This window comes from Pygoscelis adeliae, unplaced genomic scaffold (genome assembly GCF_000699105.1).
Source record: "Pygoscelis adeliae isolate BGI_AS28 unplaced genomic scaffold, ASM69910v1 Scaffold108, whole genome shotgun sequence".
In the NCBI taxonomy this organism is placed as follows: Eukaryota; Metazoa; Chordata; class Aves; order Sphenisciformes; family Spheniscidae; genus Pygoscelis; species Pygoscelis adeliae.
Genome location: NW_008825498.1, coordinates 3,815,160 through 3,842,822, shown reverse-complemented (window position 1 = coordinate 3,842,822; position 27,663 = coordinate 3,815,160). Strand labels below are relative to the sequence as shown.

Sequence of the window (27,663 nt, the reverse complement as noted above, 5' to 3'; positions counted from 1 at the left end):
ACCAGAAGGATGCAAAGCGAGAGGAATTCCTCCTTTGCGGTATATTCCTCTCATTCAGAACAAGCCTTGCTATGCCTCAGGCAGCTCCACTTTTATGACCACAATCAAGCATTTTTGCCCTCATTTTTCATACTTATGTGTACTGTCCTCAAGAAATTATCGCAGTGAGGCACTCCTATAGGGAGAGACGTTTCTGTTCCCCCTTGCCAACATGCCATGTTTTAGTGACTACGATGGGCTAGATCAGCATTACTCCATTCAATGCAGGAGGACTGTGGCACCAGGGCACCAACAGAGAAAATTTTTAAACTCGTGAATCAAATGTTTAGGGAGCATGCAGGGGAAAGTGTGTAGGAGTACTGGAGCAATGCTTGTGCCAGCTTTGCAGATTTATTACTACAATATCATCATGGTCAATATAATTAAACCTCCCACTATAGGTCTCTTCATCTACTGCATTACAACTGGTATCACTCCCACCACTGACAGCACATTTTCTTGACACAAAACAGCTTTCCATACACCTGCTAGCTCTGGGGTATGGAGATGCAACTACTCAAAAGGACTTTATTGGAAAATTATGGGGTATAATTTGGACTTCTGAGTGCTTTTTCCTATTTCTCTTCTGCTCCACATTTTCTTTTAATATTACACATATTGGACTCCGTGGCAGGGGGAATGGACCAAAGCACCTTATATTAGATTCTAAATTAAATTCTTCTTCGTTTAGAAACAGAAGATGATAGCCTAGACATGAAGCATTTGAGGTCAATCTTGAATTAACTTCCTCAGTTTCAACTAATTAAAAATGTCTGTGTGTTCTGCTTTTAAAAGGAAAAAAATAAGCGTGCTGGAGATTCCAGCATATTGCCATATTTACAGTATGGTGTCTCTTCCACAAGGTAAATTCCAGTGGGAGTTATAGATGGCTGTCTTTTAAGAAAAACAGTTTTCTTGTCTGTTAGAACGTGAGCAATTACTTTTTTGCATGCACTTAATGACTGGTTCTTGTTTTCAACAGTACCTTCAGATATTTTAAAGATATTTTACCCTGTGTTTGATATATTTGATTGCTAATCATTTTCTTTCAAATCTGCGTTAAAACTTGAACTGCATGTTTGTGAAAACCAGAATTCTTTCTATGAATTCAATGCAGGACGTCTGTTTTTGAACACTGCCTCAGGTACAACTTGACTTTTACAGTTAAAAAAAAAAAAGAAAAAAATCTTTTAAAAATAAAAGGTATTTTAAAAAAAACCTGACCTCCCCACCCTGTCTCAAACTATTTAGTAGAAAGAAAATGTTTTGCTACTGAAGAAGACCTGCTCTAAATTTTTGACAGAACTTGGTGCACATCCTTTAACTTCCTTACTGTGAGGGTTCTGTATTTTAAAAGATTCGGTAGATAAGAAGATATTTAAGGCCTGTATTTTAAAAGATTCAGTAGATATGCTTTGGGTTATGGCCTTTTGATTCCACAATCATCAAACCAGAGTAGCATAAGCCATTGGAAGAAACAAAGAAATGAACTTGGACTGGCCTTTGGAGGATGCACTTTCTGATTTGCTTCATTAATGGAGACAGTAAAACTGAAGCTTAATATGAAATACCATGAGTAATAAGCATGAAATTTGTGCACTGCAGTACAAATCTATTCCCCAAATACTCTCATTTCAGGGGAGGATTCTTTTGGCACAATGCCTGGGCTGCTGGCCACAGCCTGCTTGGCTGCCTTGCCCTGTGCCTAGCCTCTTTAGCAGCTGGTGCTGCTCCCAGGCAATGCATTCAGCTCCTGATCCCACAGCTTATTATAATTTTTTTTCTTAGAAAAATATGTTTCTAAATTTAGTTTAGGGACATCAAGCCAGTTGTTGAATCACAAACATGTTCCTGCTACCAAACATAAGCAGTCTGTGCATACGTTTCTACATATATTTTCTGCATGGAGAATTGCACTGTTCTAACTGAGGAATACATCTGAATCCATTGTGCAACTGATGCTTTGAATTTAGGAGTAATTTATGATTGTTAAGAGCCTTCTAAACCTACTAATTCATTAACCAAAGCCACTCTCGAAAAATAAGAGTTTGCACACGCACCCTGAGTTTGCATTGATTTCATTAAACTGGCCTAAACTCTGCATGATAACAGGGATTTACTCACCAGAAACATTATTCCCTGCCTGTGCTGTAGGTAGGAGGGTCTGTGCAATGAAATCATTAGCTAAACACAGGAAAGGAAAGACAAAATAATGCTTTTAACATACTTGCCTCTATGCTAGAAACATCTGACAGGCAAGAAAATGCTTCACATTCAATATCTTCTTGCCACGTGAAACGGAGGGATAAGTAAAAAGCTCTCTTTTCCTGGCTTTCTACACCGTAGCAGGGAGAACAAAAGCCCTGGCTCCAAAACCTCCATCTTTGGGCCTGAGGAGAGAACTTTTATATCTACATTTCCACCAGCCTTTCCTCTTCTGCCTCCTTGGCAGGAGATGGATATTAAAGACACAGGGCAGGAGACTGTTCTGGTCCCTGTTCATTTTCATTCCACCTATGGTAGGAAGGGGGATAAGGTTGTTTAAAACTTCCTGTCCAAGAAACAACCCAACACTTCATTTCTGAGCCTTCAGCTTTATCAACCTCCAGAACAGAAAACTTACATTGGCATCAATTTTACTTCACATTCAAGATCTTATTGCAGCTCGGAGTGTTTAAAATGTTCTCTGAAATCAGCAGCTTGAAATTCAACGATATACGCTCAGCACGAAGAGCCTGGAAAAATAAAGCATTTTCTGATTTAATGATCTCTGTGTTGAGGTAAAAAATTAGCTGCTCACCTTAGGGCCTCACTGTAAATTCAAGGCATGAAATTATTTGCAATTGCATGCCTTGCACATTATTCCTTTCCAATACATGTAGCAAATTTAATGTAGGTTGGGCTGGAGCGTGGAGAGAGGGGGGTTGCCCTGTGATACTTGGCAGTCCCTTCCAGCTGCATCTGCTAATAACAGAACCCTATCCAGCACTGCTGAAATCAGGAATTTTGCCACTGACTTGAAAGGCAGCAGGATTTAAAATTACAATGCATACCGCTTATTTTCTCCCCCTTGACAATATGGCCAGTGCATTCTGGGTAGGAAGCTAAGTTTCCCAATACTAGTACATAATTTGATCTCTTGACAATAATCCACATGCAGCTAAATGGTGCCTGCATAACATTTTGTGCCTCAGTGGTTAAAGCACTTGGAACCACAAAAGCAAACCAAAGACCAACTCAGAAGTAAAATAATCATTAGGTGGGGAAATGATGGAAGTGAACAAGGCCTGAAATGCAAACTAGCATGTGGGTACTCAAGGACGTTACAGTCATCTTAGTGATCATTTTGAACACAGATAAAAAAGGATAAAGTACTGAAGTACAGAAATCACTCTGATCCCTACTAAATACCAAATCACAAAGAGATGTCTGAATACAAAAAGCTATTATTAATAAAGCTTCTGCAGTGCAAGAGGCATCGAGCTCTTTGTAAGTTAAAGTGACTTTTGCCTCTTGTGGTTTTTGGTATTCCAATTTCTATTTGTTTGCTTTATGTTAAGTGAACTATCTGCTTCCCTCTGCTCTTTTCTATTGTCTAAGACTCTGCAAGCCTCCCATTCTGAAGCAAAAATCACTTTGAGCTGGAATTTTTCAGGTCTTATGTAAATATACAGCAGAGAGAGGACATGGCCCCATCCCTCCACGCTGCCCCCACTTGTGGTCAGCATGGACGAAGTGCCTTTTCTTTCCCATCCTCTAGAGCAAATTAGGCTCTGTGAAAGCCAAGAGGAAGGGAACTCCTCATGCTTTCTCCTCCACCTCTAACAAGGATGTATAGCTGATGTGCTCTTCCTGCATACTGAATAGCTGTGGCAAGGACTCCATCTCCCTGAAACAAAACCGCTTCTTCATGCCCCCTCTGAATTCGCAGCTTTCTGCCACAGAAGCACTGCCTCAGCAGGGCATTCTCCAGTGGGAGATATTTTTGCAAAGCTCCCTTTTCTGTAACCAATATTGTCCAAATCTGCACTTGATACAAAACCACATAATATAAACAACAGAATAAAGAGAGCATTTAAGAACCCTACAATTTGTTTCTTCCTTCCTCCTGGGAGCTGCAGTACGCATTGATCGGGAAAGAGAACAACAACATACATACGGGGACACAAATATATGTCCTTCTTCCTTCTTTCCTGCTGTATGAAGGGTAATACAGGAAATAACTGCTGAGTGTGTCAAGATTTAGAAGCTGCGCATTAGTGGCACAGCTGAAACACAAATTCTCTGTCCTCAAATTATGAAGGTTCAAAGGTGTCTTCCCCCACACTGCTGAAAGCCAGATACAATGATCCTGAAATGGAGGTCCATGCCCTCACTGCAATTCAGATTTTTAATTAGTTTCTTCCAAAACAGTTTTACAATTACCTGTAATTTGTCCACCAGTAATTTCCTTCCTTCTTAACAGAGACACAAACTGCTCCTGGTCTGCATCAGCCAGACTTTTTTTTTTTAATAAAACTGTGCTTGAAGAGTCTTTCTTTAGGTCAACCCCCTTGTTACATGCAGAGAAATGGCACCAGAAATTGTTTGAAGGCAGATCATTAACATCTCCTTACAAATCTCAATTTCTTTAAAAATGAACATTTAGGAATTAGATAAAAATGGAAGGAAACACAGTAGCGGTGATTTCCAAGTGGCAGTACCTGTGCACTTTTATTAATATTCAGATGTATTGCATTAGCACAGAACCCGTATCCAGTCTGCAACCGGCACTTGTATCAAGCTGCTCTATTCAGGTTGCTGCTATGACAACTATCCAGAGGCAAATGTCAGGTCAGCTCCCAGCATATGTGTCTAGGCTGTAATTGCTTTGTCAGAAACCTAATAGCCACCTACTCCTTCTCCTCTAACAGCTAAAAGCAATATTGTTAAAATTACTAAATGTTGCAATATACTTAACACCCTATTCATATCCTACTAAAGCACTGAAAACTTTATATTTGCCTTCCTTTTATCCCCCAAACTAGAATGGGGGTGAAGAATGTGTTTAAAGTGCCTGTTTGCAAATTTATATTCATTTATGTTTCAGTGTAAACCTGGGATCATTAAACTTTCTCTTCCTTGGGGGTTAGATATTATCTTTCACTCCACCACGATGATTACTGATATTTAATTTGCCTGGTTACAAATCACAGCAAGGAAAAAAATTAAAACTGTCAACTTGATGAGAGGTTTCTTTAAAAAATGCATTCAGTGATTATCATAAAGAACTGCTTCATAGCATCATAGCGCATGATTGTGCACAGTGCATAGACTTGCTCTTATCAACTTGAAAAGCTCAAATAATCAAAGATATTTTTCTGTTGAGTTTAGCTTTTATAATTAAAGAAACTGGTAGCTTCCACAAGACTCAGAAATATAACCTGCGCATTTATCCTAATCTTATTTATCCTCATCTTACACACCCCGACATTTAACGTTTACATTGAGGGAACTTTTTTCAGATGCGTAGCAGAGAGTGAAATAATTGAAGCAGAGACAGAGATGAAGTAAGTAATACTCTTGCAACTGCAAAGTTGTCTTGCAGCCATCTCCAAATATGATCTCTTGTGAAGAATTAAAGTTAGTCTGCGTATAACTGGTTTGTTCAGTGAAAGGGAAATTGTCTCCCATCTGAACATGGAAACGTACACATATCCTAATAGCTTCATTGTATTACCTCCCATTTGCCTTGTAGATAGTGATAAAGAGTAGTTGAATTAAATCAAACTAAAGAAATTACAAATTTTACAAGAAAAGTGAAGTGAAGGTATGAGGACAACGCCTTTGTCAGGCTATACAGTTGTCTGACTTGTTATTTTCAGCTAGTCTCTGGACTGAAAAGAAACTGTACCCTTTAAATTCATATTTTAAGAAAATGAAAATGCAGAAAGCCTTTTTTGTATCAGGTATATTCTATAAAATATTGACAGACAAGCACTCTGCGAAGAGTCTACTAATTTAAAAAGCACTAGCTCTGGCTGAGAAATGCCTTTGTTAGGATGGGAGGTATGTAAGAAAACTTTCATTTTCCTCTGAGCTTAAGCTCTCTTTGGGCTCAACTTGTCATTTGCTATGTAACTACAAAAGAATCATACGCTGCATGCACGATTACTTGGGGCATAAGGATGACAGAAGTGTACGTAGCTCACTCCCTTGGCTACCCAAAAAATTCTGCATGCTATGGTAGCCCTTCAATGACACTACTCACTGAAATGGAGGTCAAATTGCTAAAATAACATGGACTGAGTCCAGGGGAGAATCCAGTCCACTGGCTTTGCAGTCATATGTGACCACTACTCTCCTATCTACAAATATAATAATGAATTCTTAAAGGTCCAGATTCCTAACTAGTACAAAACAACATGGTGGCAATGAAGCTACATCAATTTTCTAAATGATCTGGCTAACTATACACAATATATCCATGGAAAGGTTCGTACACTTCTACAGACAGTATTCTATGACTCAGTTATTTTCCTGCTTTCCCATATTCATCCTCCCTCCTTGCTCCCAGGTGCTCACATTTTGCCTTGATCGCCAAAAACTTCTTATTTCAATTACAAGAAAAATGCTCATTCATAAATTTTGCAACATGACAGCATGCAAAAGAATCAATTCTAAACAACGAAACAATTAAACAAAAGGCAGCTGTTGTAAAAACCACTTGTGTCCAAATATGGGTGAAGGCAATTTTTTCCTAGTATCATTCTTATTTGCTTTTCCAAAGGAAGATTTCACCTTTTCATCTCACTTAGTAAAAATAAAGGGGCAGGTCCTCTCGCATACTAATGTACATAAATCTTCCTTTGAAGAATTTTCATTGGTCTTTTTGATTTCAGACAAGACAGTAACAAGACTAATCCACCTCCGCTTTCCAGAGTACCATAGCTCAACGCTGCTCCAGGCTGTTTTATGATGAGGTTTTATAAAAACTACACCATGCACATACCTGTTCAGAAGAAGCAGAGACTGACAACGGTTAAGCTCTTAAAACAAAACTTCCATTTCTGTGACTGACAATAAGCAGAGCCACAGAGTCAAAGCCTCTGCAGCGGCAGCCCACAAAACAGGCATCCCAACCTCTGTTCACTGCCCAGGATGATAATGACCAGATGACTTTTTCCAGATTTTTCTACTTATTTAACCATTCTTCTTTTGCCCAACCAAGAAACAATTTGGTTTGTAAAGTGAAGGGCACAACAAATGTTCACCATATGTAATGAATGCATGTAAAAAGGGCTGTATTTTAGCTCTACTTAATTTGTTTCATGACTCCTTTGTTGATAGTAGTCCAGAACCTCCACTTCAGTGTAACTGCTTCACACTGAATATTGCCAGAGATGTAATAAAGATCTTGAAGGATTATCCCAGAAAAGCATCCCAAGATATCACTCAGAAGCACAGGAAATCTTAAGGATTCAGATAATGCCTCTTCTATCTCTGACTGAAGCAAGTCATAGCAGTTCAATCCAATTATTGTTTCTACATTTTTTTTAATCAACTGTGATGAAAAAAGTCCTCAAAATTCAAGACCGGAGTTACCCTTTTTCAGTATCCAGACTCGATTTGGAGAGCAACACAAAAGCTCTGCATTGCCTCTGTACCCACTGCCTGATCCAGACTGTTGAAAGATCAACCAAATCTAGCCCAGCGTCATGAGCATTTCACCGTTTGGCAGGAGTATCAGCAAACCTATACAATTTCATTATATAAACCTATAAAATTTTTGCAAGGGAATAAATTACTTTTAATATCAGGCAGAATAAAAAAGTGGAAGCGACAGAACTCTTCAGTCAGGTAATAGGTACCAAATATGTAACACCTCGGCACTTAAGCTGCTGGCCAACCAACAGAGCTTGATCTCAAGATAATGAAAGTGCACTGAAGCTAAAGAGAGCACTTGAGTAACATCTAACATGGTCAGACAGCCAAAGCATTATAGTCCAAGCTACCATGACCTAGTAAACACATTTATATTCCTTACAGAGAAGTCTCAGAAACTGACAATGCTTTTATTGTTGCAGTTTCAAAAACTGTGGGAAGTTACTAGCTTCCTGACAGACAAGATCACATTGAGTTTCCCATTATGAAATAAATTATTGATGTGAAAAAAACCTAATTTTGAAAATAAGTAATTGATGCCAGTGAGATCAGTTTTCACTAACTTACTTTTAAAATTGGATTTTTGCAGGCAGAAATTTTCAGCCTTGAGTTAGGAAATACAAAGACCACGTGAGTGGAATTTAAGGCATATAGGTAGAAGGATGGCTTCTTCCTCCTTCAGACTTAACTGTATCAGACTTAGTATCACTAGATTAGGGCTATATTAAGCACTGCAGCTATCAGAAATACTTCTAGAAAGTCATTTGTAAGATGCAGTATTTGTGTGTGCGCAGACACACACAATTGGAAAGATTTCTTCTGAAGAGATAACAAATCTGTCCATAGGATTCTAAGTATATAAAGCCAACCTTTCATGTTTAATACTTGTGAAAGAAACAGCTAATAGTCATGAGCATGGTCAATACTCTAGCTGTTCAAAAGAAAAATTGAGCTCTTAGAAGTTTCCACCGTTTTGACTTTTAAGCTGTTTCTTTTTGCTGAGCAATAATTGAGATGGTTTTTCATCAAACCACTGTTAAAATGAACACTGTAGGCAAAAACATATTTAGTTTGGAAATTCATATTATTTTACCAAAGCACAGACTTCCATTAGGGATGTACATGCAGCATGCTCAGAACTTCCTGCTCAGGGACTGTGTTGTGCCGAGGAGAGGAGGAGAAACGGAGAAGAGGAGGAAAGAACATAAACAAGACAAGAAAATGAATTCAGGAAGCTGCTTAAGTTTTGTCTTAGCTTCAGGATTGGCCATAACACTCATTGTGTTCTTAATACATTCACATTTTATGGGTAATATTCTGTAAAAGATAGTGGTGGGGATGCAAATTACACCTCACTTTGAGGCAGATCACCCCTCTGGAGAATGAAAGGCAGACCTTCACTGTGCTGCATGCAGGAATAAAGCAGCTTTAATGCAACGCTTCTATTCAGCTCTGAGGGGAAGTGCTGAATGCGTGCTCTTACCAGATCCTCTTAACAATCTACTTTCCAGGACTGTCTAACACTTGTCCTCCATTAGAAGATCTCTGGATATAATTTACGAAGTGTTAATTTTCATGATCCAAATCTTATTTCCCCTTTCCTCCTCCCAAATTTCCACTGAAGGGTCCCTCAAAGCCTGAGTCCACCCATTGGTATAATGCCCAATTTTGGAAATTTACACTTAAAAAGGAAAAGTAGAGCCATGTTAACAAGAAAACAAGGTGGCTTTTTTTTTTTAGAGCTATGAAACAGTAAAAACAACATGCTGAACTGAACTTTGTCAACCTTTCTCTGTTTAAGAAAAAAATCCAATGAAAATATTTCATTTTGGGCATATGTAAGAAAAGTGAAGGAAATTTAAAAGTACATAAAAGGAAAAAATAGGAAGACGAGAAGGATAGAGCCCTTTTACCTATAAGGCACTCTCCCTGGATGTGAAGACAGAGGTCTACTTCCCATCTCAGCATAAGAACTGGGCACAGTAGTGTGTGTTAAATACCCCACTCAGAAATATTCTGGAATGCTTTGCTCTCAATCTACTTTGTTAATGTCACATACTTGGAGTAAATAATTAAATTTCAACGGAACTGGGGCTAGAACCAAGATTTTCTACTTCTCTAATGACTTAACTATTCTGTCCTGCAGAGTAAATTTCTCACTCTTAAGTTTTATGAAGCTACCTAACACACACTCCTATAATTTTTTCCAGCCAAAACTATTCAGCAAATCTATCCTGAATTCACAAATAGTTTTGCAAGCACCAAAGCTACATCAGTGCAGCTAATTTACTGCTTGCTGAATCAAATGGCTGGTGCTATTTGCAACTGTCTCCACAGTGTTCCTGGAACTCACTGCCAAAAAGAGGAGGGAGCTGAAGGAAGCAGAACCCAACACCTGATCTTTGTAAGCAACTTTGCTACTTTAACATCACAACTGTAATTAAGATGATCAGTTTGGAGCCATTCTGCCTACAGATTTTGAATTCTGTAAGGAAAAGTAAAGACATATCTCTCCCCTCAACAACTGCTACCAAATCCTTCCGTGACAGTAACACCACAAATAAAAGAAAGAAAAATCCTATTAATAAGCTTTTTTATTTCTGTCTACAGTTCTAAATTGTTTTTCTTTAAACAGCTCTCTGGCTCCCTGGAGAGTACTACAGGATACTCATCTAAATCACTCGAAAGCTCTGCCTCACCCTGGCTGGACCAAGGAACTGAGCCACTGTTTTTGTGATTACTGAGGACAAGTTAGTCTCCAGCCAGTGCAATGAAAGCAACTGATGTTGGTACAAGTCTCTTCTAGTTCTGCTTGGGGTAAGCACATTGAGTTTGGAGCTTTGTTCTTTTTTTGTTTTTTAATTGTTACTGAAAAATCAGAGAACATATGCCCAAAATGAGAGAATATAAAACCTGCACAATCTGTATGAGCACCACTTCTAAACTAAGCCATACTTAACATTACAGTACTTTGACATCCCATGTGGTCTGTAAATCTTAAGGCAAATGTACTGCAATTATGACAATACTATCAAAAAATATAACAGTAAAAAGAAATAGCAATATCCACTCTCAGCTCCTAAGGTATCAGTGTTCTAAGGATAGTAGTAGGACTCTTTATTCAGTTAGGGCAGGACCTGAAAGAACTCAATGGACTATGTATAAAAGAAAAATGTTCTTTTAAAAAATGTCCTTTTCCACAAAAAGTTTGTCTACCATGACTGAGGCATATTTTGGAGCCAGTGAGATATTGGACTTTATGAAAATCATGAAGAGAAATAAAGCATAATCATGTTTGCAATAATGATGTTAGACGTTCTGTATCCGTGAAGCAACTAAATAATCAAAGCCTGGAACAAGCTACCAGTTTGATTTTTAAAAATTGAAAGAAAACATGCAATTCTCAGCAAACTAAAAATAATTAAATCCTAACATGTACTAGAATAGGTGAATAATCACGTAAGAAAAAATAAATACTGATATGAGCTTTAAAATCTCACTAATAAGGTAATTGACAGCATTTTGGTATGTATCACAATAACTTTTCTGTTTCAGGCAAATAGGTATTTTCAGAAACACACTATTTCACCTTACATTTACAAATGCATACACATTTTGAAAGAGAATATGTGCACAGATAAACACACTGACTCATAGATACATGCATCATTTCTGTTATTTATGAAAATTATATATACTGTATGTTCTGTTCCTTTAAACTCTAGTATGCAGATTACACAATCTGCCCTCAAAATCTACAACCGTTAAAAAGCAAATATATAGCTTTATCCAGCTGGACATTATAAACATACTAGGCACCCTCATACAGCTTATGTAAATATAGACAAAGACATGCTTGTGTATTCATTTAAAGAACTACAGCTTTTGTATTTTAATTATTCTTGCTAGCAAGAAACGTATAAGGGATTGCACCACCCTTCTGCATGGCATCCTACGTAAATGAGTCCAGTGCATTTATAAATATGGATGTGGTAGACCCCCAAACAACACAGTACCTGCTGTCTATCCAACCGCATCCTTTTTGCAGCATTTCTGCTTTCACTCTCACAGGCGGAAGCCAGGATACTCTCTGCAACTGCTGAAGTAAGGTGTGAGGGAATAGGTCGTGACTATGAGAGAAAAAAGAAACACAGAAATTATTTCTAGCATAATCCCCGATATCCTTTTTCAAAGCACACAATACCGTCACCTAGGCAGGAAAGTCCGCTCATTGAAATGTAGTTTATACCAACAAAACAGGGAAATGGAACTTGTAAAGATGAAAAATGAAACTAGTTAGATGTTAAAGCTGCAGCTGATCCATAGATCCATGAGAAGCCCTTTCCCCCCACAGCTCTATTGTCCAGTGTGTTTAGTCTGGCTCATTAAGCTGTACTTTGAACAGACAGTGGCATATTCTCTGCGTTCCAGCAGCACCCTGGCCGTCTGATTCTTGTTAAGAAAACTGAAAGGCTTTTTATCCTGTACAGCATGTGACAGAGATGAGTAGTGGTTTTTTATAGTCATAAAAAAGCAAAACAAAAAACCCCAAGTGATAGGGTTGAAACATCACTCAAAACATAACAGATTGTCAGAACATTTCAGAGCAGTCTCAATCTGTAGTATATGAATATTTGCATTCCTTGCTGCAACATGACTGATGTGATTAAAATGACTTAAAAAAAATCTTGTTTTCTTTTGATAAAGCCAGCCTTCCAACAATGTAGATATTTTGTGGTTCAACTAGATATGGCTCATTTTTTCCAATTCAAAACCTCTCATTACCAGTTTCCTAGCATTTACATGTTTTAGGTTAAAGGTGCAATGAAACCCAAAAAACCAAGGGAACGCTAAAATCCATTGTTGGTTATGAACTCCAATATGGTCTTCCCTACCAGTTCATTAAGAAGAATATTTACACACTTTTTTTTCCTAATTACATGCAAAACAATCTTTCTGAAAGACGGAGCTTCTTCATTAATATACAAAGATATATCTGACCTTCCAAGAAAATAAAGAAAATGGGGATAATAACACAGATACTGATATACATAGAAGCCCATTCCACTGCAATTTATTGAACTGGTTCTGAACTTCCATAAATTTTCAAAGCTTCATTGAACTCAAAAGTGCTATGTAAATTTATACCTACCAGGGAACTGGCCGTATGTGTGGGGGTTTGGAGTGGTTTTTTGTTTTGGTTTTTTTTTTAAAGAGTTATACCTTCTTTATAAGGTATAACTTATACCTTATGCTTTTAAGTTATACTCCTAAAAGCATAAATATGAACCTGCTATGAAATGTCACTAAGTTTTGGAAGCAAGTTTTGAAGTATTCCCATTCAGTTCTTAGAACAGATTCATTATATTGGCTCAACTGATTTTAAGGTTTTCATAACATTCCAGAAACTGAGGAGCCAACCATTACTAATATTACATTTTTACCTTTAAAAGTTAAAGTCCATTTATTGACTTTGGATGTGCTCTGCAGAATGCCAATTTTTTGCCTGACACCATACTTTCTCTAATGCATGGGACCACAGTCTGTCTGGGACCAGAAGCTAAACTACTTTTAGAAATAGACAGGGATTTATGGGTCTCCCTCACCAGTGCAATAGGCTTATTTCTCCCCACTCATCCAAGAGCAAGCTCTCTGGCATCAGTGTAACAGCTGTGTAAGAAAGACAATCAGAGGCTGCAATACTACAATAAAATATACTTGGATTGATTTGGCAGAACAAACTATTGAACTTCTTTCCAGTTTGCATAATGTTGCATTCCCAGGCACTTCTGAAAATAGATCAGTCTAAGAGATGAGGGACACTGATGTTAAACCCTGGTGTTATTACAGAAGTTAACAGTACAGTACAAACAGACACAATCCTCAGAGCTCCAGAGGAGAGGGTAAGTCTTTGCGGAAGGTTTTCACTGTCAAAGCATTATATTTATTATTCTGCCTCCCTAGAATGGTGATGTTATTCTTAATACATTACTGCATCACTTAGCCATACTAGATCCCTCCCTGTATTTCGTGGCCAAGTATCACTGTACATGCCACTGTTTTATGTATGTTCAAGGTACATGGACTACATTGGCTGAATGGAAGTCTCAGTGTGGTCCTCTAGCAGTGGTCACACAATGACGTTCTTGAAAAATGGCGAGTAAACACCTGGATAATTCCTCCAGCTCAGGTCTTTAATTAGAGCTATAACCATACGTATACATCAATGGATTTTTCAAAGGTGACATATGAGCCAAAAAATGTTCTGAACAAAAAGTAAAATGAACTCAAGTTCCTCCAGCTTCTTTGTTTATGGGAGAGAATAAGTTTATTGACATGTTTTGTAAAATAAAAAATAAAGAGTTACTGTGAAAATCAAGCAGTCATGTGCTTTTCTCTGAAAAGGAGTGCAGTGGTTATGTGGTCACCGTTGAAATATTGAACTCAAAATTAGTACCTGCAAAAATGAGGAAGTCTCCAGGTAATGGAGTATCTTCCTCTTGAAATATGTGTTAACCCATAATTTCTCTCACTCATCACTGCAGCTGGCCGTTGATATGTTCATGACAAGAACTAGAGTGAACCTTAGGGAGAATGTAATGAATGCACGGTTGAGTCACCTGGGGACTAAAATACTATAACAGAGCACAGGAGAAAAATAATCTGATTAAGGTTCAGTTTCTATAAGCTTAACTCAGGCAGAGCACTAGTTTGGCATTGACTGAGAAGGCGAAGAGAGTCCTCTGTCACTAGCAGCAGAGCTGTTAAAAAGAAGATTTTCTGTTCCATGAAATGCCATATCTGTGAAATGTCAAAAAGAACAATTTTGAAAAGCCTTGCCTAAGAGGAAAAAAATGCTTTGAAATAATCACTTTTTAAAAGATGTTTTTAAATAAACTGAATTAATAGCCCCATCTTCTAAGCTCAGAGGCCCCTTCTGGCTTAGCTTAATTTCTTCATCTTCTATACTTCTGATTATTCGTGACCTCTGTCATGTCTACCAGCTATAAAACCATGTCTGTAAGAAGCTCAAGCATCCCAGTCCTTGTGGGCTTCTGAACATTTCTCAACTCCCTATCTGAGGGTGAGACACAAAGGCCTTGGGGAACATGGCAAAAGCAACATCATTCAACTCTGCACAAGGGAGCCTGCAGATCTCAGCCAAACCAACGTTTTCTAGGTACACAGGATCCCTTCTGCAGAGCTGAGAGCTGAGTGCTGGTTCCTGCATGTCTGGGACTACAGCAGGAAATGTGGGAGCCAAGGAGTCCTTATTTCCAAGGGCTCCCAGGCTCCCCCCACAATCCCTGGATCCACAACCTGCCCACTGGACTAGCAGGAAACCAGGTTTCATTTTACTGGGGTATGTCAAAACAGAAAACCTTTGACAAACTAACATTTCTTAAAGGGGGGGGAAAAAAGGCATTATCAAAAAATTCCTGACCAGCTTTAACTGGCAGAATGCACCTAGTGTTGTTTGATACATAACATTCACAGCCCCAGTCTGGTATTCCTTTCACTTCACAGTGATGCAAAGCAGGAAGTAACTATATTGGAACTACCTATGTATAAAACAACAGAAAAGAAGCAAGCCTCTAAACTTCAGTCTACAAAACAAGCGATTCACACGGCAAAATTAGAATGCAGGATAACATTTTTGTTGTTTTGAAACAATGACAGATAGAAAAGAGGCATGTGAAAATTTTATAGTAACTTTCAGGTGAAAAGATGAATAAGGCTTAGGGGAATCTGGTAAACAGCTCAATACAGACCTTCTGAGAAGACTATATGCCTCTGTCCATCACACAGCAGCAGTATACAGAATTCCTTCGTATTTACTTGGAAACACAATACTGCTTGTGACTGCACTAAAACAGCAGCCACATTTTGAACACACATCGTTCTTTGTTTTTGTACATCTCTTCAGCTGACACACAACTGACGTTCAGCCTCTAACATGATGTAGGCGAAGAGCATTTTGACAAAAGATGTAAGGGAAACATGCTAGATTTCATGTACGTGTGGATGCCTCTGTTTTTAACATCTTTTGAAGCGACTGACATTCAGGAAGTGGTTGAAATTCCCTCAGTAGCCCAAGAGAGATGACTGACCTCCAGTCCTCCCATATTTGAAACTGCATTTCAAGGCAATTTAAATCTGATTCTTGAGACCACCACAGAGCCCGTAGATGACAATGACGACAAAGCAGCAAGCACACTTAACCACCGTATTGTACAGGAACATTTGCATGGGTTTAGGAGAAATAATTTCTGTGCAAATTGATATGAAGACTTTATACACTCATCCCCTTATGTCTTTCTGAAGAGTGTACAAATTATTGACAAATATACTTTTGCAGATTTCTTAATGAAAAATCAAATTAGCCGATACTTCTTTGTAGTCAAATAACTGTTGGTCTGCTTTAAAGAACATTAAAGCTAATGAAAATCCTCCCCTGGCTTTGGTGGTCTTTAGATCTGGCTCTCAACAATCAAAGCGTCTTACAACAAGCCTTTCTGGAGTTATGGAGTAGTCCTGCAAGGTTGTCGATTTTTTGAAATCCTTGGCCCAGATTCTCTAGAAATTAGCTCTATTAGTATAATCTCTGATTCCTTAACATAAAAGAGACTAGCACTTTCAATATGCTGTAAAATACCCATTTGCAGTACACCAACTGTATACAGTATCACCTGGTCTTCTGTTTAAAGTGAGGTACCTTTGCAGTATCTTCATGGGAAACACAAAATACCCTTTTTGGCATATTCACACAATTCCCATATTTCTATACGGAATCTAAAAAACTGCTAGGTTCTAATTTCAAAGGTACATTTTTGGTATAAATCTACCAATTATGAGTATAATAGATGGATTACATTTCAGTCTGAACCACTAGGAGCAGTACATTCACGAAAGAGAAGTTTGCAATCTGCTGTACGTGCTGTCCTCCTGTGGTTAGAGATCTGTTTTCTCTAAAGTTACTACCTTGGCATTTTTTGTGAGATCCAGTATTTACTTATAAATAAAAGCCAAAGTTGTCATACAGAAGCTTGGTCTAGATACTCTCACACGTTACACCAGTCTGACTCAGTTCTGAAAAAATACAGCTATCTATTATGTCAGATAATGGGCACACATGCACACCTGCTAAAATGCAAACTTTATAACCTGACATTTGTGCATAGATACCACCTTCTAGTTTAGGCCAATTAACACTGAAAAGGAGATCTTTCAGTATAAGACAGTTGCAAGCACATAAACATACTAGTTACTTCATTTGGTTCATAGAGACCCTAATATAAATGCGTGAATGAGAAAATATTTTAACTATTACTCAAACTTGAAAAAAAAAAGTTCCAAATTTTCCAAAGTGATTGGGCATCCGAAGGTGAAGATGAATGCCTAAGATGCCTCACTGACAGTAACCGAGTTTTTCCAGAGCACTTCTTTGCATGTTGGGCTCCTAACAACAAAATACTCCCTAGTGCTCTCCTGCATGTCAGCTTTTCCTCAGGTATTGTAAGACCAGTTCATTTCTAAAATGAGATATTGCAAATATGCCACAACTCTTTCATAATAACTTATTAAGATCTAACACGTGTTAAAATCCCCAACATATTTATAACAGTATGCAATACCTAAATAGCATTTTTTCACAGAAAGTATCCAAAATACTTTACAAGGCAGGGTACACATTATCTTCAAATGAGATTTTTTACTCAGTGTAATGCAGTGAAACGTATGACACAGAACTGTCCTACACTGCATAGTTACAAAGGATTCAGAAACCTTTTCACAGAGTATTTAAATTTACAGACTGAAGTACAGTACTGCACTCTATTGGATGTACTTTTATAACTGTTAGTACAGAATAGTGAAATATGAACAACTGGACTGGCATTTTAATGTTTGTAGCACTGCGTTTCAGATTGGGTTTTGATATATTTTGCTCAGTCTTGCAGTCTTGTGATAAATACTCAGTTGTAACACCTACTAAGGAATTCAAAGAAATAACTAGAAATATTTTCTTAAATGGCAGAAAACGTTTTTAAACGTTTAAACTTTTTAAAACGTTCAGTGATGTTCACGTTACTTTTTAAAGTTTTCAGCTTTAAAGTACATTTAATTGAAACATTGCGTGTTGCACCTTGATTATGACAGCACCTAAATACATCCATATGTATCTTAACATATCCATATTCCTGTCCAAATGTTAAGCAAGTGACACATTCCAATCAACCACCATTCTGCTGCTGCCACCGCTGCTGCAGTGCCTACATAAAGGGCTAAGTCCGAGAGCAGTTTCAATGGGGCTAGTGGAAATTTTAAATGACTTACATGAACAACAGAAAGAAGATCCATCTGACTTTATCGACCTAAAACTCAAGTATTTTGTCTAAACTAGTCATCTAGGCTTCTTTTTTGTTTCATTCAGACAGGTATCTCCAGAAGTTGATTCATGAGACAGCTGGGGATGAGCCTCTCTGGATTGGTTCATCTAAGCACTTCACTGATTGCTGAGGGAGCCCAAGTCACCTAACTTCTCTAGCAAACTTAGGTAAGGCTACCTCTATCTCAAATTTATCTGGTATTTGAGAATGACAGAGAACCCCAGGAATCGTCATGCTGAATGAATTCCTTCTGAGTTAGGTGGGGATTGGATTGGACACTCCAACAGCAAAGTTTACTAGCAAAACTCCAGAGGACTAGGAAAAAATGAGTCTGATTTAATATTATTTCCTGTTTCCCCTAAACAAATACACTGAACTGGCTCCCTATCCCTAAGCTACTGGCACAAACCAGCTAACATTGCAGCAGAGGTCTCAGTCTAAGTCAGAATCACAGCATAAGAAAAACTGACATATCTACTACTTTTTTTCTGATTTCAAGCTTACAAGTAATCAGGGTGAACATTCTTTTACCCAAGATTTTTTTTTTGTTTTCATATAAAAGGGTTTTATATATATCTATCAGAACTTATTGCCATTTTGGAGGGGATTGTTTTTCTCCTAAAGTCAATAAAACAGTGAAACAAATGTCAAAACTGCATTCCTATCTTTTCCACTCTCACAGAATGTAAAAGACTAATTACTATCAGATGGCTAGGTATTTTTCATTTTTTTAGTTTTCATTCTTTTTCCAAATATAAATATCATGCCTTTTTCAAAGCTAACTTCTTCACATTTTCCAAGGTTACTGGAAAAAGTGTAATTTCTTCTGCCACCCACTTTTCCAAAATTGCCTATACTTTCAAAAGTTATTGAAAAGCAAAAGGTATCATCTGAGACAGATTTAAAAGGCGGTTCTGAAAAATCACATCAGTATTCACTTAACTGGTGGGGGGGTGTGGAATATTTAAGAGCCTTAGGGAAACTGTTTCTAGAATATTTTTTTAAGGATATGTGAGACCTAATGCAAAAAGACAAAGTTTGTCAGAGAGTAGCTTTGCCCTTTTTCAACCAGGTTGCCCATCAGACTTACATAAGCTAAGCGCTGTCTAACAGGGGTGAGATGCTTAGAAAGAAAAGTGACCAGTCAACAGAGTTTGGGGTATAGTACAAAGCACAACTCTGTTATTATTTGTAGATCTTCATGTAACTGTTCTTGTGATAATTTTCTTAATGCTTCCCAGCTTACTAATGAAGATTAGGTATGCATCCCTGGACCAACAGACACTCATCTTCCTGAAAATGCTTATGACCTTTTCCCACCATAAAAAGCCTGGAGGACTGAAAAGCCATGTGACTGCGAGGGCAGCTGGACTATTCAGCACTAAATTCAGTAAATAATGAAAGCTTCCTCTTGCTAAAGCTAAAACTTAAAAATAGAGGCTAGATATCTATCCCGAGAAACCTTAACGAGGCAAATTTCAGAAAATATACCCCCTTCTGAAAACCAGTCCCCACCGAAGTTGCTCAATCACAATACAGAAGCACCCCAAGCCACTAGACACATTTAAAACACCTCAATAAACATGTGCACAGTTGCAAATTGTTAAAACACCTCTTACAGCCAATTGGCACAACCAAATAACAGAAGCAGTGAAAGATATAAAGCTTAGTTATTTGTTATTGAGGCTGTCAACAGGACAGAAGGAGCTGGGATGAACAACAATGGGATCTAATGAGGAACTGTCTTCAGGCATAGTGTGACTCTTCTTCTCTGACACTTCATTGTCCGAAGACAAGTTTGGATAAGCATTTATGACTAGCCTTTTCTCTCCATAAGAACATAAGCTCTTTGATACTATTGCTTTGTATTACAGTAGTGCCTAGGAAGGAGGGTTTCCTTTTGCTTAAACAAAAGGAAGAATCTCTTTGTGAATGAGAGTCTAAGACCTTGCTCTTGCATTGGGATGCACATAGAAAAAAAGCTGTAACTACGAAAAAGATACTGTAAGATGCAGTTGCAAACTGGATGCAGTGAGACTGATGATAGGAGATCATGAAGACGGGAGGAAGCAGGTAGTAGCAAGAAAAGGTAATTATTAAGTCAATTCGATCTCATTTGATTATTTCTAGCATCTAAAATTTTTCTGGACTGTAACTAAATAAATACATACCACATATCCTCAGGAGCTGTCTTCTATCTTTTTTTAATTGGCAGTTTTTTATAGACACAGAGACTGGGACAAGTCTAAAGGACAGATTTTTAAAACATTAGTGAAACAGGTCATTTGACCTTTTCAGGGAGAAAATTCCTCTTGTATACCATATACAGGTCACAAAACAATGTATATAAATGAATTCTTATTAACATCAGTCTGTGAGAAAGAGGCAGTAATATATTTTTTCTTTTGTTTATGGGCTAATGAAGAGAAAAAGAAAGAATTTCTTTAAGAACATCAAGAACTTTAAGAAGTTCACAAAGTGCTACAGCATAGTGCAGGTGGAAGCACAACCTAGAGATCCCATCCAAAGGCCAGTGATTTCAGGACTTGACAAACTTTCCTCTCAATGAAAGACTCTGAGCAAGATCATAGAATTTAGTAAGAGAACATTCTCAACAATCCATAAGCAAGAGACGATGGGAGGAGATCTTACAATTCATGAGAAAAACTTCGACAGTGCCTTGTTGAGGGATATGCTTGTGTCAGAATGAAAATGGCACAATTACAAGCTGAACAGTCAAATGGGGAAAGCATTTCCAATGTCGAAAGGGAACGCCTCAAAGGAATATTTGGAACAAGAAGCTATGCAAGCTGCCTTAGAGTCCACGGACAACTATCTGTCATAAGTAGAAGGCTGAGAGTAGAAGTAAGCAATCTCTTAAAAATATTAATACTAAGAAACACATTAATTAACGATACGAACACTCATGAGACTGAGCCTTTCCCATTGCCTCAGAGCTAGAACTGGCCTGTTACGCCGCAAGAACTGTCGTTTGGATTACAGATGGCAAATAACTGACAGAAGAAGGCTTCAGGCATGCTTTTTCATCTTTACCATGCAGTCTTACACTAATTTAACTTAGTGTTTACATTTTCTTTTCACTTTACAATATGACACTGTAAATAGCTGCACTGTTCCACACACAGTCTGAACTGTCATGCGCCATATATGAGATTATTCTCTTTTTCTCTTGCAACTAGATGCTCAAAATGTAGCATTCTGAACCTGAACAAAGTGAAAAACTTGTGTTTAATATGTCTATAGCAAAAGACATCTCCTGTGGAGATTATTATCTGACATCCTATTTAATATAACAACGGTAGCACTATTGCTCCTGAGGAGATCATTATCCTGTTTTGCTATACTTGAGGGTATCACCTTATTCAAATCAACACCAACATGTCCCTTCATGATTGTTTTGAACAAATGTTATTATGCAAAGTGGTCCTTTTCCACTGTCAAAATAGTACGTACATTTAAAATAATCATACAGTCAAGTGCCTCTGTCCATGGTAGCATTTTTAAAAACTGCTTATAAACAAGAGATGCTGATACAGTAATTTAGAAATCAGAAAATAATTAAAAACAACAAATGGATACGTATTATATTTCAGAATTTTTCAAGACGTAAACATAAAACACCTCTTATTCTCTTAGGAAGTTAATGGGAGCTCCTCCAAAGACTTTGGATAGTCTTTGGCTCATGTTCCTACCTGCGAACGGGGAAGCAGGACAGATTTCCCTTCAGGCCCAAGAGGGCTAAAATCTTTGGCATGAGCTCCAGTGCCTTGTCACTTCCATTCATGGGCAGCAAAGTCAGTATTTTAGAGGGTAATTTGTTTGTTTAAAAAGAAATAAAGCCCATCATAAACTGTTGTGGAACATTATAAAAATAGGGAATATTTCTAAACTATAAAGATTGCCTATTTGGATCATGTTCCTGGAAATCTCTGCTCCTTTTCCCCTCCCAGGAATAAATTCGATCCTGCAACCTTTATTCATATGAAAGTAACATTTGCAAATGTGCACTGAAGTCAAGCCAACCTAGCTCTTATGGGTCGGACTGTAAGCCCTTTATTCATAGTGCAAAACAGTTGCGCAAGACTTTCAGATGACAAAAAATGAGCCAGTTTACATAACTGCTCATCAGTGTGAATAATGACAGTAATGAGGCCATAAATTGGAACAGTGAGGACACTTGCTAGTATCAGCTAATTTTGTAAGTATTTTCAATTGAAAGTACAGCAAAATAAAAATATTTGGTATCATGAAAGCTGAACTTGATGTTGCTGAATTATTTTCAGCCAGAGTGAGCAGACGAATTTAATGCTACTTAGTGTATCGTAGGAAATATTTACTTTCTGTTTTTCCTTCTTTTATTTTGGAAGGCTATACAATCTGACATGTACACCACCAGTCAATCTTTGGCACTTTTATCTGTACAGATGTCCTTTATTCTACCTGTCTCCCTTCATCTGCGTTTTCATTGTTCAGAAACAGCGTTATCCCAATTTTTCAAATAATAAAACCATGCAGTCAATTAGAATCACAAACACATACAAAAATTTAGTTTCTGTCATTGCGTTTTGTGTTATCCAATAGTGGTCTTGCCCTACAAATAAACCTGGTATTTTGTTCTTAAAACTGTCAGCTAACATCTTAAACAACATATGGAAATCATAAGTATTCTGCAAAGACTGCAGGAAAGAGAAAGACAGAGAGAAAGAGAGAAACAGTAAAATTCAATAATCTCCAGTAATTTTTTTATGTAATCAATGGGTTTGCACATGACTCGTTAAAAAAAAATAATGATATGTTTAATCACTAAATGATATCTATTTGTAACGATGAGGTGATTTTATTGTCATCTAAAGGCCAGAGAGATAGCTAAGACACATCAAACATAAGATGTGTAGCTACCTAGTTTCTTCCAACTTTCCCGGGTTTTAGAAATACCAAGTTTTTAGAGATAATGAAGCTGCCAATTGGTGAGAAGACATTACTGACCCATTCTTGTGCTACTGAGTAATATTAAAATATTAATGTCTGAAAACACTGACAGTTGTATACCATCATAATTTTCATGGGTTTTGGTTCGGTTACAATTAATAAACCATTGGGATGCTCAAACTATAAGCTTGATGTCTGTGTTTTAAAACCATTTAATGCATTTTGCACACCTATATATCAACTGAAAGATTTCAAAGGAGTAACTTTTACTGATAAGTAATAGGCTAAAATGTACAAGGAAAAAACCCAAAGCCAAAATCATTGCCAGTGTGATGTTACTACACTGGGCATTTTCTTGGGTATAGCATTTCTCTAGCAGGATTTAATTTTTACAGAGCTCACAGAAATCCAGTTAGCAGAGGGATTTTAAAGAAAAATCCATCTTACTGCAAGACTTTTCCAGGCAAAAATCTCTAACTGTAACCTAAAGTAGGAAATAAGTCACTATATATGCCATCATTTGGTTTCCCTCCTTATGCCTTGCTTTGTTCTTCTTTTCCTATACATCCATACTAGGTCATCTTGTGAACTCTAGTGCCTCAAAGCATTTCTAAACCAGTGAACAAAGGGAATAAATTCAGGAAGAATGAAGGAGGGAAAAAGAAACCTCTGACCTGGTATTATCAAAAAAATAAACAAACAAAAAAGACACTAAGATGAAAACAAAATAGTGCCATGGATTTACATATGGGGTTTTGATGGAAACTAGGGCTGGGTTTTAAATCAAAACTCACCATCTCAAAACCACTTCTTTTCATCCGCCTGCAGGACTTGAGGTAAGTACGTATGCGTTTTCTGGCACGCTCTTGATACTCAGGGAATTGTCGCCTGCATGAGTCAATGATAGCCTGGATCTTTTCTTTGGGCTGCTTAGAGATTGGGACCATTCGGTCCAAGTTTTCATCTACAAACAGCCTGACAAACATCTGTTGGCAAGAGGGAGACAGAGGAGATGGGTTTGGAGGGAGGCTCTCTTCTCTTCCTAGCTTCCTGTCTTGATTACTGATAGGAAGACATTTTTTCTATCCACTGAAGAGCTTTGTAATGGGAAGCCAGAAATATTAAGCAAACAGTTCTTTAAAGGGTTATTTTGGGGGGCTGATTAAAAAAAAGACAAGAAAAGAATAGTCTATAGGATACAGAACTTGTGAGATAAACCAGAACAGATTGTGAAAATAGGCACTACTTAAGTTTCATTATTAACAATAAGCTGTGATTGCAAATCATTTTATTGAACTGACTCTCACTTTTTCTTTGTTTGAACAATTGCTTATGTTTTCATGCATAATTACATACATTGGGAAAGCAATGGAGAACAGCTGACCACCGGAGTGGTCTTCTGATAAACTAGCTACAGCCCCTTTCTATTCAACGGGTGAACATGCACATACACACATCCACATCCACACACACAGGTGCACACGCACACATACAGAACAAAGCTTTGTTTTCCTCACTGGTAAACATGGCACTCTGCCTTAAAATTCTAAATAAAACACAGTAAATGTCATCTGTTGGCAAGAGTTTAATGTGTATTAAAATAATAATTGAAATAAATCCTGCAAATTAATTAATGTGCCTTTAGTATTGTCAAACTTACCCATAAATAACAATGTGAAAGGAATAGTAGAAGTAAACAAGACAATGAGTGCAAGAGGACTTACGTTAAAAGCTTTCAGTCGCTCAGCTTCTACCCCATCTGATTCATTAACCTTCTCAGGATCTTCCTGCTCATCATGGTCATCCTCATCCTCATCTCCTCGATTCAGAGACAGATCTTCAGCACCTCTGCCTACACTCTCATTCTTGCCAGAGTCATAGCTTGAATAGCTATGTGCAGGGGACTGAAAATAGACAAAAAGAATATGTTTGTAAAAATTCACCATGGAAATAAGGTCTACTCATCAAAAATGCTTTATAAATATTTAAAGAATTCCATGATGTCTTTTTATTCTTTGTTCAACATAAAGTGCTCATAAGCCTTGTAAGAGCAAACAATTCACAATAATATTCATTTCAGTACTTTAAAAAAATTTGACCAGCTGCAAATTCAGTAAATCAATTAACAAATTAATTACTTATGATAATTAGTTAACATGAGATCTTTGCCACACAGCCTTGTTTAAGTACTACATACAGAAGTTTCTTACAAATATCAACTTCTTTGTATTAGCTAAGATGTAAATAAGGGGCAGTTGCTCTAAAGGATTAAAAATTACACATTTTAAGGCAAAGAGGATTTAAGTAGGAAACATTGATATTCATCCAATCAATACGAAATATTATCAAGAGCTGCAATAAGTTATTCAAAACTTGGAGATTATTATGTTCTAGTTTCACTTGCAAAACCCCAGAATGAATTAGAGATGTGTAGGTTTGTTAACATTTTGAATGCTCTTCTGAGAACCATATAGTAAAACCATTTTCTCTTTGCGTATCAGCATTCAGAACTTTCCCCTGAGCAGAAATTCAGCTTGCTGGATAAAACAGATGACCATCTCATTAAAGTGTATCCACTTGTAGGACCAAAAGGTTTTCAATTACCAAAAGTCAACACTGTGCATTTTTCCTTGCAATATCAAGACTTCAGTTACCTGTTTCTTCTGCATACACTTCAAACTGCAGACCACAAAAAGACATCAGTAATAAAAAGCCTTCTATGACTTAACACTTTAAGATCAAAGCTTTCCCCCAGTCACACAAAAGCATCAGAGAGTATCTTCACCAGAGCCATCAGCTTCACGTTTAGGTAATTTAGAGCACAATTTTACTTCTATAATGTTTTAATCCTGTAATATTTCAATATTTTCCTCTCTTGCTTCAAAGCATACTGTAGTCTATTAACTTCAGAGAGTCCTGAATCGGGTGCTACACGATGAACTTCACATACGTGCTTTTTTTAGGTGCCTCCTGCTTAAATGTCACCAAAAGTCAGGAGCATAATGCCTCAATCAAAAACACATTTCAAATACTTAAAATCACATGCCTTGATCTACATTCTGAGATTCCTAAAACTGTCTTTATTTCAGGGTGTTTTCACCAATCACAGAATGTACCTGGGCAGTGAGGTAGGAGGGAAAGGCCAACAAAACCATTCATCTTTAAGGTATACTTCTTGCTTTATATTCTTACCCCAAGTTCTTTCCTATTTCCATTTCCATGTTACGTTGGTCCTCTGTACACCATCAGTTTTGAAGTCACTCACATACATTTCCTTGCCTTGCCTTAACAGCACTCATACTGCAAGCCTGCCTTTTTTATCTATCCTCCCCAGACTATATTCTCACAGTACAAATCCCCTGGAGTTCCGTTTTTTAATCCCTAATGCTCCTAACATCAGATGTTGCAGCCTCTCTCATCCCCTTCCTTGAGTCTCTTCACTCTCTAGACCACTCTCCAGACCACTCTCCATTCCCTAGACCCTTATAGCAGACGTAGGGAGAATGAGAAAACATCAAAAGAAAACAGAAGAGCCAGCCTCTAGATACAAACACCTTCAACAAGTAGCAAGCTCAGCATCACCTCTTCTCTTCCTACAGCCTATGACTGCACAGTTACAAGGCAAGAAATTAGCCAGGGTTCAGGATGGCAGACATGAGATGGCATAGGAAGATAAGACTTGGGAGAGCAGCAAAAAACCCTGTTCCTTTTCTTGACAAACTGATATTTTGTTCTGGGAAGATGATTAATATCTACATTGCTGTCCATTTAGATAACTCTTCCTTGCAGGAGGTGTTGAATCCATTGAATTATCAGGCTCCAGAAGAATATAGTTCCATCCTGATAGAAGATGATGGCTATAACTTATCAGAGTGTCTAGCATACATAAGCAACAGTATTTAACCCGACCAATGGCTACCAGAAGGCCAACAGCTGCAGCCTGGTAGCCTGTTATGAAGGAATAAGAAGAGTGATTTTCCTTGATCCTGAAGAGATTCCCAGAAGAAAATTTTTAAAAAAGAAAGTTACAATTAATTGTTACAATTATTGTAATTGTGTCCAAGTGCTACGCAGCAGAAGATCTGACCTAGACTGCAAGACTTGTTCTTTTGTACTTCTTCATTTCACCTCATACTACAGCTATACAGCATGCAGAGGGCTTCTAGATAATCAAAAAGCCATTTCATGTGCTAGGCACCACATAAAGCTGTAGAAGCTACTGCCCTGAAGAACCCTACTGTCTGAAACCCTTGTTCTGCAAACACTTGATTTTCCATGAGTCATTTCATCAGACTAAATCCAATTAGACTACTCGTGCATAAAGTTAAACAGATGCAAAACTGATTTCAGTATGTACATATGTTTGGGCTGGATGCCAAGATCAGAAATTATGCACCAGGATTGAGATTTGCTTTTGTGAAGGAAAGAAATTCAGGCCAAAATTGATTAGCTGTGTCTCTCAAAAATGCAATAGTAATTTTTTTTTTAAAGAAAGCATTCCATAGAGCGCCTTGTCCAATGTCTTCTCCAAAATATTCATTTCAAGAACAACTTCAGCATCTTAAATGAACCGTGGAGAACAACATACTCTGAGAAAGTTGCATGGCAGGAATCCATATTTATTCATCGTGGATTTGAAGAT

General features: G+C 37.6%; 1 protein-coding gene across 4 annotated transcripts in view; it reads right to left on the bottom strand.

The window, feature by feature from the left end:
• Nucleotides 1–27,663, bottom strand: part of NOL4 (nucleolar protein 4) — a 202,172-nt gene that overhangs the window by 21,896 nt on the left and 152,613 nt on the right. For 2 of the 4 annotated variants that reach the window (XM_009331424.1, XM_009331427.1), the window contains exons 7-9: nucleotides 24,746–24,925; nucleotides 23,816–24,007; nucleotides 11,700–11,813 (exon numbers count right to left, since the gene is read on the bottom strand). In XM_009331424.1, the coding sequence (XP_009329699.1) occupies nucleotides 11,700–11,813; nucleotides 23,816–24,007; nucleotides 24,746–24,925 (486 nt within the window). The remainder of the gene's footprint in view (nucleotides 1–11,699; nucleotides 11,814–23,815; nucleotides 24,008–24,745; nucleotides 24,926–27,663) is intronic. The other 2 variants (XM_009331425.1, XM_009331426.1) reach the window with 2 other exon arrangements.